The sequence below is a fragment of the Ipomoea nil genome, unplaced genomic scaffold (genome assembly GCF_001879475.1).
Source record: "Ipomoea nil cultivar Tokyo-kokei standard unplaced genomic scaffold, Asagao_1.1 scaffold2279, whole genome shotgun sequence".
Lineage (NCBI taxonomy): Eukaryota > Viridiplantae > Streptophyta > Magnoliopsida > Solanales > Convolvulaceae > Ipomoea > Ipomoea nil.
This window is the reverse complement of record NW_017618707.1, coordinates 2,367,139-2,379,893: the sequence shown is the minus strand read 5'-3', so window position 1 is coordinate 2,379,893 and position 12,755 is coordinate 2,367,139. Positions and strand designations below refer to the sequence as shown.

The 12,755-nt window shown below is 36.7% G+C and overlaps 2 protein-coding genes across 3 annotated transcripts; one reads left to right on the top strand and one right to left on the bottom strand.

The window, feature by feature from the left end:
- The first annotated feature begins 1,894 nt into the window (after positions 1-1,894).
- LOC109150517 (UBP1-associated protein 2C-like) lies at positions 1,895-4,824 on the top strand. 2 transcript variants are annotated; one of them, XM_019298444.1, is made up of 2 exons: positions 1,895-3,414; positions 3,945-4,156. In XM_019298444.1, exon 1 carries the CDS (start codon positions 2,061-2,063, stop codon positions 3,411-3,413), a length of 1,353 nt encoding a protein of 450 aa, XP_019153989.1. In that variant the 5' UTR covers positions 1,895-2,060; the 3' UTR covers position 3,414; positions 3,945-4,156. The 2 variants fall into 2 exon arrangements, with proteins under 2 accessions (XP_019153989.1, XP_019153988.1); XM_019298443.1 differs by lacking the exon at positions 3,945-4,156 and adding an exon at positions 4,415-4,824 and having other exon boundaries at positions 1,897-3,414.
- A 4,280-nt stretch (positions 4,825-9,104) lies between these two features.
- LOC109150518 (protein trichome birefringence-like 31) lies at positions 9,105-11,127 on the bottom strand. Its single transcript, XM_019298445.1, has 5 exons — positions 10,741-11,127; positions 10,252-10,423; positions 9,941-10,140; positions 9,695-9,841; positions 9,105-9,496 (listed from the first exon to the last, which is right to left on the bottom strand). The coding sequence occupies exons 1-5, from the start codon at positions 11,115-11,117 to the stop codon at positions 9,145-9,147; spliced, it is 1,248 nt and encodes a 415-aa protein (XP_019153990.1). The 5' UTR covers positions 11,118-11,127; the 3' UTR covers positions 9,105-9,144.
- Between the last annotated feature and the right edge of the window lie 1,628 nt (positions 11,128-12,755).

Here is a 12,755-nt window from a genome sequence, read left to right as displayed (position 1 = left end):
CTATGTAACTTTTACTCAATTAAGTCCTCAACTATACAATTCTTACCCTATTTAGTCCTCAACTATACAATTCTTACCCAATTTAGTCCTCTGTATTAATTTGACTGTTTGTTGACTGTCAAAAGTCGGGATAAAATTATAATTTTACAAGATTTCTCCTTCATCTCCATTTAGCAGCGCCAAACCATGCAGCAATACACTCCGATCAGATTTCGATCGTCAAAAAATCGTTGGAAATCAAATTCATGGGCTATCCGATGCACAACCACTACTTCGATACTGACAGGTTTAGAACCCAAACGGAACTTATTGTTATATGGTTTGGCGCTGCTAAATGAGGAGGAAGGAGAAAACTTGTAAAATTACAACTTTATTTCCACTTTTGACAGTCAACAAACAGTCAAATTGACAAATGACTAAATTGGGTAAAAATTGTATAGTTGAGGACTTAATTGGGTAAGAATAATAGTCAAGGACCAAATTGGTAATTACGACATAGTCGAGGGACTATTTTGAGTATTAACTCTTATGGAATTATAGTTCATCGATTATGGAATTGTAGTTCATCGATTCTGAAATTTTAGTTTATAGATTATGGAATTTTAGTTCATTAATTCTGGAATTTTTAGTTCATAGTTAGATTATGGAATTATAGTTCATCGATTATGGAATTTTAGTTCATATGTTATTGCTGGAAATCGAACCTGATTTTTTTTTTTAAAGGGGAGACGCGCGTTTTATTAAAACGACGTCGTTTTTGCATCCGTATGCACCATGCATGGTGCATACGGATGCACAACATAATTTGTCCGATATTGTGGATGTGAGGTGGTCGTGCAGAATAAAAGTGCTAAATATAGGCAATGGGGCCCTTCCCTTATTTGGACCCAAAATAAAATAAAAAATTAGTTCATAATTTTCTTTACCATCCCTTAACAAGCTGACTAGCTTTCCAAATTGACCAAAATCTCATAATGCCAATTACAGAGGTTCTCTATTATAACTAAGTTAATTTTATTATTGTTTCTTCTACTATCATATTCTCATGGCATCCCAAAACCAAAAAATCAATCAACCAACCACCTCCATGCATCCCCCTCCCACTATTCTCACCGTACTAGCGTCGTCCAACTCACTGGCTACCCAGGCAACAGGCGAAGAAGCTATGCTGGATGGATTAAGCTTATTGACTGGTCATATAAATGGCTCCCTAGATCGCCCATCCAGCCACGCCGACCAATCTGGTAGCTCTTTAGCAACCGCATGCCTCCAACCCCTTGCCTCACCAGCCGGTCGCGACACTCGTTAATCTCCCTTTGTACCCATAATCACTTTTCGCCTTCCTTAACTTACTTCTACCACCCCTATCATCGTTGGTCAACCCCATACCCCCTCAGCAAGCCAGTACCGTCCCATGATTAGCGCAAACCTCCCTTAACATGTACTCATTATATACCGCTCGCTAACCTTTTTGCCTTGATAATCGTTTTCTCAATTTACTAATTCATCCAATTTTCAATAAATTTTCTTACAAAACTAGAGTTTTCAATAAATTTTCTTACAAACTAGACGCTCCACTTATTACCTAACCCTCATTGTTATTGACCTAGACCCAGGGAATTGGCAAATCACCAACTAAACCCTAAAACCTTACACCATTTTAAAAGTTATATGGCATGCTAAATTAACTATTAGATAAGTTATAAATTTATTTATCAATAGAAAAATATAAAATTCCACAAATTTTACTTGGTTGATGTTGCAATTATATATGTTTTAATTTAATTTAATAATGTAATGACACCCACTTAATAAGTGTAATGATTTATTTGATTTGTTTTAAAAAATTATAGGAGAAAGTAAAACTATTCTTGTAAAAAGTTAAGAGAAAGCCATGCCAATCACAATCCACAGTCTCTGGGCAATCCGCCAACCCCAATCGTCACCTTTGCGAAGTATCAAACCCTTTCTTTGTTAGGGTTAGGGTTTTAAATTCAAGCTATTTAAGGATATTACTTGATTAAGCTTCTCTGAAGATCCTCGTTCCTCAATTCTCAGCAATGGACTTCATGAAAAAACGGAAGCTCGAAGACAACGGCGTTGTTTCTGACCCCTCCTTTCTCCCCAGGCTGTCGCTCGAAGACGCGCGCAAAATCCTCGAATCCTTCACGCGCGACCAGCTCTTCGAGATCGTCCAGAACGCAGTTGTTCGTCACCCTGACGTCCTCGGCGCCGTCCGTTCAATTGCCGACCAAGACACGACGCAGCGGAAGCTTTTCATTCGCGGCCTCGGTTGGGAAACTACCACCGATAAGCTTCGTTCCCTTTTCTCCACCTACGGCGAGCTTGAGGAGGCCGTGGTAATCCTCGATAAGGCTACTGGAAAGAGTAAAGGTTACGGCTTTATCACCTTTAAACATATTGATGGAGCCCTGCTTGCTCTAAAGGAACCCAGTAAGCAAATTGATGGTCGAATGACTGTCACACAGCTGGCAGCTGCCGGTATGCAGGGTGGGCCTGGAGGTGGGAGCTCGAATAATCCTGTGGATATATCATTGAGGAAGATATATGTGGGGAATGTGCCTTATGATATGCCCACGGAGAGATTGTTGCAGCAGTTCTCAATGTATGGGGAGATAGAGGAAGGGCCACTAGGATTTGATAAGGTGACCGGTAAGTCTAAAGGGTATGCTCTATTCGTGTACAAGACAGCAGAGGCTGCAAGGGCATCTATAATGGAACCTGTTAAGAATATTGATGGGAAGCAGTTAAACTGTAAGCTGGCAATTGATGGTAAGAAAGGGAAATCTGGGCCTTCAGGCCCAGGAGGAGCTCAGGGTCCAAGGGAGGGGTTTGGTAATGATATTGGTTTGGGAATGCAGAATGGCATAGGGGCACAATATGGAGGCCCGGGAGGAATTCATTCGGGTGCCGGAGCGTTCTCTGGAGCTATGGCAACATTGGGTGGTGTAAGTGGCAGTGGTGTTAACTTGAATGGTCCGGGATTGCCATCCATTGGGAATCAAGCTGGAGTGTCCCCTATGGTTGGTGGTGGTTCTGGTCCTTACAACAGGTCACATTTTAGCATTGGTGGTTCAACTGGATATGCTGGCTTTAGTGCATCAACTGGTGGTTTAGGTGGAGTCACGAATGGATATGGAGCCCCCGGTGCTGGTAGTGGATTACCTAGTGTTGGTGGTGGATTAGGTGCTGCCACTGGCCGTGGCCCGTCTTCATATGCATTACCCCAAAGCTCAGCTGGCATGCCTTCAGGAGATTATCATTCACAAGGTATGCATTACAATATGCCTTCCTCTGGAAATCAAAACCGACAGAATCAACAAGCTGGAGCATCACCAGTGCCTAGAGTTATGCATGGGGGCATGTACCAAGGGATGCCTTCTTACTATTGAGGTAATTTTCCTTCGATGCCCACCTTGTTTTATCAACTCCACTTCTCGAATAGTTCTCTGCTTGTTGGTACTTGAATTGATATCTTTCTCCTTTCCTTTTGTTGTTCATTGGACTTTGCCTGTTCTTTGAATGGATGTGCTTACTCACAGATTCTCCTGATTGATGATTATGCTCTTTATGATGTGTGCTTGTTTCAGATTCTGCATTTTTTGTTTGCATTTTACTTAAAAAGTGATTTGCTGATTTGCTTTTTGTTTTTTGTTTGTGTGTGTGTGTGTGTGTGAAGGCGGTCTATGCAATTTGTTTTGTTGTTTTGTGGGTGAAAGTTTACATAGAAAATCAATCTGTTTCTTTTGTATATTAATTCCTATTATATTTAGTGACCACACTGCTTTGCTACAAAATGCCAATGGTTATATTAAAGATGCGTTTTGAAGTTACATTTATATTGTGAAGATTGTGTTAGTGTTCTTTAAAATCCATATCAGCGTTGAAGTTGGTAAATGGATTTAATCTGTTTATCCTTGCAGATATTGAAATACGGTAAAGCAGGAGTGATGGTTGCCTTCATATATTACTTGGTCTCTGTATGTTCTGTGCTCCTATTTTTCATTTTTGTTTTGTTTTGTGTTGTGTTGTGTTGTGTTGTGGGGACTATTATTAAGTGCTAGTTTTGTACTTGGATTCCACTGCGTTGATCATTTTCTTATAAACTTCAATATGTCAAGCAATGGTTCTTGGTCATAGACTCATAGTAGTCTACTACTTTACCGTTGTGAAAACAGCAGTTGTGAGAAACGATGATTAAATTGTCTGGTAGCTTGATTTTCATTAACTAATGTCCTTAATTATTAATATCAAATACTATATATTAGTTGTATGTTTTGCCTGCAATGTTTCTAAAGTTTACATTATGTCAGCATTTGCAATGTTTTTTTGTTTTGTTTTGCGGTTGGTTGTTTGAATGATTCATTAAGCTGCGAATGGATGTTTGACTCAGGTTTGACAGCTTGTTGGCGCAATTGATTTTATTGGTTCTGGCGTGAATGCTGGCAATTTGATATCTGCCTTGATGATTTTCATTTGCCGTGTACTTTGGCCTCATCTTCACTTCATCTGTGATCCTTTGTAATTGGTGGTATTAGAAGTGACTATAGAATAGTATTTCTCCTTTCCGAAACTGTCTTTCACAGTTTTACTTTATTGTAATTACATTTTTATGGATTTTGTCTTTTAGATACTTTGTCATCTTTTGATTTTCTACTGAAGCTGGTGCTTCTCTTTTTCTTTCTTTAATTGCTGGAGCATGTTTTTCTTTACACTTTAACTCAACGTTTATATTTTTCTGGGGATTAATAAGAACAATTGCCTTGTATTCTTCCATAGTGTGAAGAATTGCGCATGACAAATGTGCAGATATCTTTCTGTCTATGCTTTTCAATCTATCTATTCAGTATCTGATGACTTGAAATGTGAAGCCTAAAAATACTTTGTTTATTAGATTTCTGTTTGTGTTTAAGTTCAACATTAACTTTAAATTGAAATCATTGTTCTTGCATCATTCTGCCTAGCTTGTGCATGAACAAGCTTAATATCTTAATCAAGTGTTAGGTTTTGTAGAGAACTTAGGTTTCCTAAACAGGAGGAAGAATGTGATGTATCAAACAAATTGGGAGCGTGAACCAACCTTCTTTTTGCTCCCAAAATAATTTGATACTTGGATGAGAGTCTCGTTATTTTTCTCTCTTGTATATCTTGTGAAAATCCTACAATTATGTGCTTATATTATATATATATATGATATGATGTGATAATGATAATGATAATTGTGTCTTTAGGTCTACTCAAGTGGTCACATTTTGTTTTTAGATCTTTGAAAATAAAGATGGTTGGGGAGGACCCAAATAAAGAATGGTTTCTTTAAATGGAGAATTTACTTGAAATTGGTTGAATATTCATTTCTGTATATGGTTATGGATCATGAGGAACACTTTAACCAACTATAGAAAATCCAATCACTGACTAATCAAAACCTCTGATGACTGATGAGGCAGAATCCTGCATTTCTGTGCATTTTTTGTTAAAATTTGTACTTGGTTGAAATTTCAAACGGTACATGATGGATTACTAGGCAATCAATAAGACATTGTATATTTGTATTTCTTGTAGATAAATGTTCCTATGCCTAAATGTCTGTCCTTCCTAATGTAGTAATGTTATGCATGACTATTGACTAATTTGACATGTTTTACATTTTGCACCATCATTTGCTAGTTGAAATGTACTGTTTGCTACATGTTTGTGTTATGATTGCTGTTCCTTAAGAAAGTTACCCACTATGAGATAGAAACTTAATTTAAAAGTTTTGGCAATAAGGAAGCAATAAAATAAATTGAAATGGTGCATTATTTTTATGGTCTTCAAACATTGTTGTTAAGGCGTTGCCTAGGCATTCGTCGGCGGAGACCGGTTGAGCTTAGGGATAAAACTTACTTGGATTGAGAATGAATGTGATTGTTGAGTAACTATGAGCAGTGGGTTTCTGAAGTACTTTCATATTCCCTGACCATTATAACAATGTGCAGTGGTAAATGGAGGTATGAGACAGTTTTGGTTTGTAGATGCTTTGTATTTGTTTTCCACTTCTCTGACCCAGTCGTTCAGGATTTTTATTTAAATTGTACCCCTTTATAATGGCATTTTTTTTAGATCTGGGTTTATGCCTTAAACCAATGAGAATGAAGTGGATGATTGCAGTGTTAATTAACATGTTTACTTCTCTACAAATTTTATTGTCTTATTAAATTTGATTGCTGAAAATTGTTGTTTGATTTTTGTGACCTTGAAGTGAATTTTTTCTTCTTTTCTTTGTTCCATCCCAAGTGTTTTTCTTTCTTCTGGTTGCTGCTCATAAATAATGATACTGAATTTGCATGAATAAGATACTTGGCTGATAGGTTTAGTGCTAAGATGATGGTACAATTATATAGAAAAGAAACTAGTGGGTACTATTGTACTAGTAGCAGTTTTTTAGAGTGCCTAGAGTGCCTATTACATTTGGCATACTGTGATTGTGACAATCAGCCAACTGTGATGCTCCTTTAGATTGTGTTATATGGTTGTGAACTGTCATTTTCTGTTCTCATTTTTGTGTTTTGTGGTGGACTGGTGGCTATGTTTATGGTGGTAGGAGTTGCAGTCCTGCTTTGCTACTGACTATATCATGGTTCTAGAACGTTGTTGATTAAGAGAAGTGCTTTGTGGCACTATTTAGGCCTACATACTTGAATAATGTGCCTTTGCTTGACTATGGTTGAGATTTCAGTATGTCTTAATGTCTTATTGGATTGCATTCCTAGATGTTTAAATGCGTATGTTCATTTGATACTTTGGTATAATTGGTTATTGAAATATTATACACGCCTATACGGAGTAATAGTGTGTGCTGTTGGTTGTATTTGGTGTTGAGAATTTGTAATTGTAGTGTTGGAATAATTGTTTCAAACAAAAAGCTATTAGAGAAGTTGAATTTGTGATTACTAATATGCGGTTCATTTGATAAAACATAGGATTATGGATAACAAACAATTCATAATTTGCTCTAATTTGCTTGTGGATTATTAGTAAGCTGTATACCGTTCACATAATTCAAAATATTTGCCATTTAATCTAATAACAATTGATGATCCATGAAATAAGTTTTGTAGGTGTTTGACATTTAGCGGATAGTTGATAGTTGGGTTGACCAGCGATTAGACTTAGTGGTTTGTAGGAAGATGTTTGGTAAATTGGTTGCCGGTAAAATGTAAAATGACTTGTAAAGACATGAACCTATTGCTTTATTTATTTAACTATCTTTTAATTATTTTTAGTTTTAGATATACATTTCAAAATATTTTAATTTTTAAAATTATTATTATTATTACCCTAGTTATTAGTTATTACGGAGTATTATTTATATTATTTATTTATTTATTTATTATTTATATTATTGTTTTGACTATTATTTTTATTTTTAATTTTTAATTCATTAATTAATGATGTCATGATTATAAAGAAGACATCTGAGCTTTTTAGGGGCAAATAGAATCTTTAAAATCTTTAAAATAAAATAAAAATGCAACAAGCTAAACCAAACTGTTATTTACCAAACGCCCATTTTAGCTACTTAGTTTTGGTCAAAACACCTAAAGTTGATTTGAGTTGGTCAAATAAGTTTTTGATTGATCAGTTTTTTATCATTTAAAACGGGCCATCTAGTGCACTGACTTCTTAATTAAGATTATATGATGTTCTAGATTGGGGTGTCCCCCCTCCCATAGATGATAGATGAACATCTATTGCCCATAGCAGGGATTAGGACAAAATCTCCTAAGTCAAAGAAGAAGAAATTGAGTGTCAGGAACACCCTATTACTTGGGTCAAAAAAAGTAACTGGCGGTGGTGGTCGGCAAGTACCCACCTCCAGTGATCAATGTTGATGGGATGCTGGAACGTGAGGGGTTTGAATCAACCCCTCAAAATGAAGGAAGTCTGGGACTTCAATAAGAATACCAAACTTTCTGTCTGTGCGTTACTGGAAACCAAACTCACGAACGAATGAGAGGGCATCCAAATTTGTCTCTAACCGCGGGAATGACTGGCTTTTCTCTATGAATTTTCATGAGGTGAAAGGGGGTCGAATTCTAATCACTTGGAACCCTGCCTTAGTTGACTGTATTATCTTGAAAACTGACCCTCAGTTTATCCATTGTTTATGCACTTTTGGGAGGGTCAGTTTTCAAGATAATACAGTCAACTAAGGCAGGGTTCCAAGTGATTAGAATTCGGCCCCCTTTCACCTCATGAAAATTCGTAGAGAAGAGCCAACCATTCCCGCGGTTAGAGACAAATTTTGATGCCCTCTCATTCGTGAGTTTGGTTTCCAGTAACGCACAGACAAAAAGTTTGTTGTTCTTAATGAAGTCCCAGACTTCCTTCATTTTGAGGGGTTGATTCAAACCCCTCACGTTCCAGCATCCCATCAACATTGATCACTGGAGGTGGGTACTTGCCGACCACCGCCGCCTGTTACTTGGGTCCAAGTAACATGGTGTTCTTGACACTCTATTTCTTCTTCTTCTTCTTTGACTTAGGAGATTTTTTCCTAATCCCTGCTATGGGCAATAGATTAGTTAGCTACATATTCAACTCTAGTTAGTGGGACTGTGGGAGTTTGTATCACATGTTAATGACATTTTGGTGTCATTTGTAGAAATTTACGGTGGCAATGACCATTTAATGAGGTCAATAGGTGACAGGCAGTAGGTCTCCTGAAGTGCTCTTAACAAGTGATGCCTCATGATGCACTACATTTTTTCCTAATTATTTATCTAATAGCTAGGGTTTTGTTTGCTATTAATGCAGAGTTTAGTGTCCAAAGGTTGCTGAATCAAGAAACAAATCAACGGGTAACAGAACTTAGCATTTTTACATAGTTCTGTGGCTGGTGTGCTTTCAGCCTTATTTGATTTCTCTAAATACTGAGTGTCTTTGTCAATAAACTTCATCCACAACTTCATCTTTTACTAAGATGCCCTTCGTTGAAGCCAAAAATAATTGGCGATTCTTTTGAGATTTAGTGTTGCTGTGAGCTTTACTCTGTGCAGTTATAGTTTTGATCTTAAAGGCTAAATTTAAGGGCGCCTAAGTTGTAAAATAAATGAAATTTCTGATTTATCCTACAATCAATCAGTGTTTACGATAATCTTGTAACAAAATTGCATAGAAAATCTCGTTCCATGTATCTGGAACTCCAGGTAAGCACCAGTGGATGCAGTCTGCAAAATTTTTGGGGTCTGATCTCTGTTCTTTTGTCAACAGCTTTCCTTTTCGTTCTCCAAAGATTGATGTATGCCCATCTTTGCGGTACTCAGACAACTGGGTGATGTTTAGCAGTCTTATGTTAACTTGTAGCTTTTCTGTAACCTCTTTCACTATTCCCATGATCTCAAGATTTGAACCGGTTCCCCAATATGGCCCTTCAATTGGGTGTGTCTCATCGAAGCAGTTCCCATCACTTCCAGCCTTCCATTCCCAGTCCCTGAAATATATGTTTGAATACTTTGTTTTCTTCACAATTGTTTGTTCAGATGATACGTAAAGCCAAAGATAGTAAATGTGAGTCGTGTCTAGTCAACAATTGTTTGCTTATGTGATACATAAAGCCGAAGATAGTCAATGTGAGTCGAGTCTAGTGAACAATTGTTTGTTTATATGATACATAAAACCGAATACCTACCAGAGATGTGTAGGGGACATGGTGACAAAGAAAACCTTCTGCCTTCGAGGATTGATGCTGGACTCTATCCAGTTTGCCCATGTTTCTAATGCCAATCTATATGCAGTGGTCACGTTATATTCTCGGACATTATCTGGAGATCCATACCTAGTGGAAAATGGTGGAAATTCTCAGATGAATGAGTTGAAAATTTTATATACTAAGTTTTGACAAGATTGAGATTAAGGTTTTTTTGAGGATACTTACGTAGCATTAATGAAGGGTTTGTACATCCACCAAACATAGCTTTCAAACAACAATATATCTGCTCCTTCCCATTGCTTGCTATGCTTTTCGATAGAGTCCAGCTTGACCATTCTTTTCATCACAGTATGGTTTGTTGCATGGTCTGAGATGGACTCTATTATGAACGGAGCCCAGTAATATTCTATTGTTGCATTGTAATCCTGCAGAATTTAACTTGTTTTTAACCAAAAAATAGTTGGTACATGTCAATTATAGGAAGATCATGACCTTTATTATTGTTAACATTGATCTCACCGTAAAGTTTATCATACCTCAATAGCGAAAATCTTTCTAGGGGGCACCCTTTGAAGAGATTTCCTTCCATCGGGGATGGCAGACTGAACTAGACAGACCATTGACTCGAACATTCCTCTCTGTAATGAGTCTCCTACAAACATTAGCCTTTTGTCCCTCAGCATCTCCAACATCTTCAATGCATTATACCTGAAAAAGAATTGTATTGTATAGTAGCACCTCAGAACTAAGCCATCAAGATATGGAGAAAAATAATTTGTACTGAAATTTGTTGAAATTCTTGGCTGAACTGAGCACTATGAATGATTCTAGTATATGTTGAACTAGAGTTTGCTATTAACATCTGTAAGATAGGTATATCCGAAAAACTATTAGCTCTAATCATCTGAAAGTTTATATTCAATCTTGTGTGTGCCAGGTTTGCCTAAAAATTCATCTAACTTGCCAACCTTGAAAACCCGAGTTTTTGTCCATATATCTCCCCTTGTGCAGGTGAAGTTTAGTACCTTGGTAGTTTGCAACCGTTAGGTTGCCATCTCCAGTTCTGATAGAAGGAATCGGGCCTGCCATTTCTTTGGCAAGTGACTTGTTTCACCAAATAGGGACAGCCTTCTTCGGTGTAAAGAGGATAGCTCACATTGTCCCACACCCATTTCCCTTCAAACACATTGCACCCATCTTCAATAATCTCATCTGCAGACACATTTATAGGCACCCTGAGAAACCTGCTTTGTGAAAAAACGGATTGCCAGAGGAGCTGAAACTGGTTGCTCTTGAGGTTGTCGAGGTAGAACCGAACAGCTCCAAGCACAAGGAGAGAAGCCAATGCGGCTGAGAAGAGGAATTGGATCCTGTGATCCTGTGAAAACCGAGTTGATGTCATTGAGAGCTGGGGTGACCAAAGCATTGGCCATGTTCAAAGTTTTTTTATGCTTGTTGTCCATGTTTTGGAAGGAGGGAGAACAAGGACTTGTCTTATGTTTTAAGCATATATGTGAAGTTTGGTATGTAACTACTGGTTGGTAAACCTTTGATTAACCACCAATAAGTTGGCTCTGATGTGACTTTTAGTATGCCAAAAGTAATATTTGTAATAAAATAATCATTTATGGCAGGTACCATAAGAGAGACATCGGTGTGTGAGAGAACAAAATTGAGAGTTTATTGATTATCATAATATATAAAATGTGTATTGTTATTGTACTAAATGAAAATATATGTAATTTTCAGTTCAAAGGTGACAAACATAATATTTAGACAATATTGAAGAGATGCAATAGTTATTGCGTGGACCACAGTTCAAAAATGATGTCGTTTTACTTATTTTTTTTATACGCTCAGTTGTAACATACATTTTTATAATTCATAATGTAATTTATTTTAAAACATAATGTACATTATTTTAAAACATAATGTGCATTATTTTTATTTATAATATTCACGACGATGTTTTTGGATTGTGGTCCACACAGCTGGGTGGATCACAGTCCACAAAATAAAAACATGTTGAATTGCTTCATGGGTTAGCTCATTTGGTTTGATTAATCATTCTAAAGTCTTGCTCCAGTTGTTGTGTTGTGGTTTGGATTTCACTAGGAACTTGGAAAATATTGAGAGACCTTGACTGATTAGTGGTGATAAAGATTCTTAGTATGCAGTGTGAATAGACAAAGGGTGAGAACCTGAGAATTGACGGAATGACTCGTGATTTATCTTTTCTAGCGACTCTTAATTAGGGGTTTTGAGTGTTTAGGATTAGTCTAGCATAAATTGAAAAATTAATGTATAAAAAACTGCTGAATTGCAGGAGGCCTGCCGGACAGTAAGGCAGCCAACTGGCCAAGAGCAATGTTGATCATCGGAGTCTTATCACCCTATTTTAAAAATAATACATAGCTAGATTAATAGTTATGATCGTTTTGTGTTGGTTTGCATTCAATTTTTCAAACTAGAAAATAAGTGTAAACATTAGAAATTTGGAATGGATAATATAAAATCTTAATTTAATTGCACTTGTAAGAGTTTAAAGTCCGATCCTAATCTAATAGCACTTGCAGTTTTTTGAGGTATTATATTCTGCTTTGGTCTCTTCTTCCTTGTCTGTGTTGGCCTCCTGCCCTCTCCATTCTGCACCTGTAAGCTATCGTAAATGAATAAGCGTTACTAAGAAGAGTAAGTAGACTTATATATAGAATCGGAATAAAATAAGAATTAGGCTTCTCAAGAAAAGTGTGAACTAATCTGAACCGTCTATTTAGGATAACCAATGACTAGAAAATAAGAAAAAAAAATTGGATGAGGATCAAGGAGAAAACTAAGAAACAATTGCATTTGCCCATTTAGGTAGATCTAATGACTCTTAAAGCAAGGAGAGAAAAAAAATATTGTGACATTTTTATAAATTTTTTCTAACTTTAAAGTGCAATTTACAACACTATACAACATTACAATGCTCTTTGTAACACTATAGAGTGCATTCATTTTTTATTTTTTTTTGTTTGTACGACGGAGGGATCGAAAG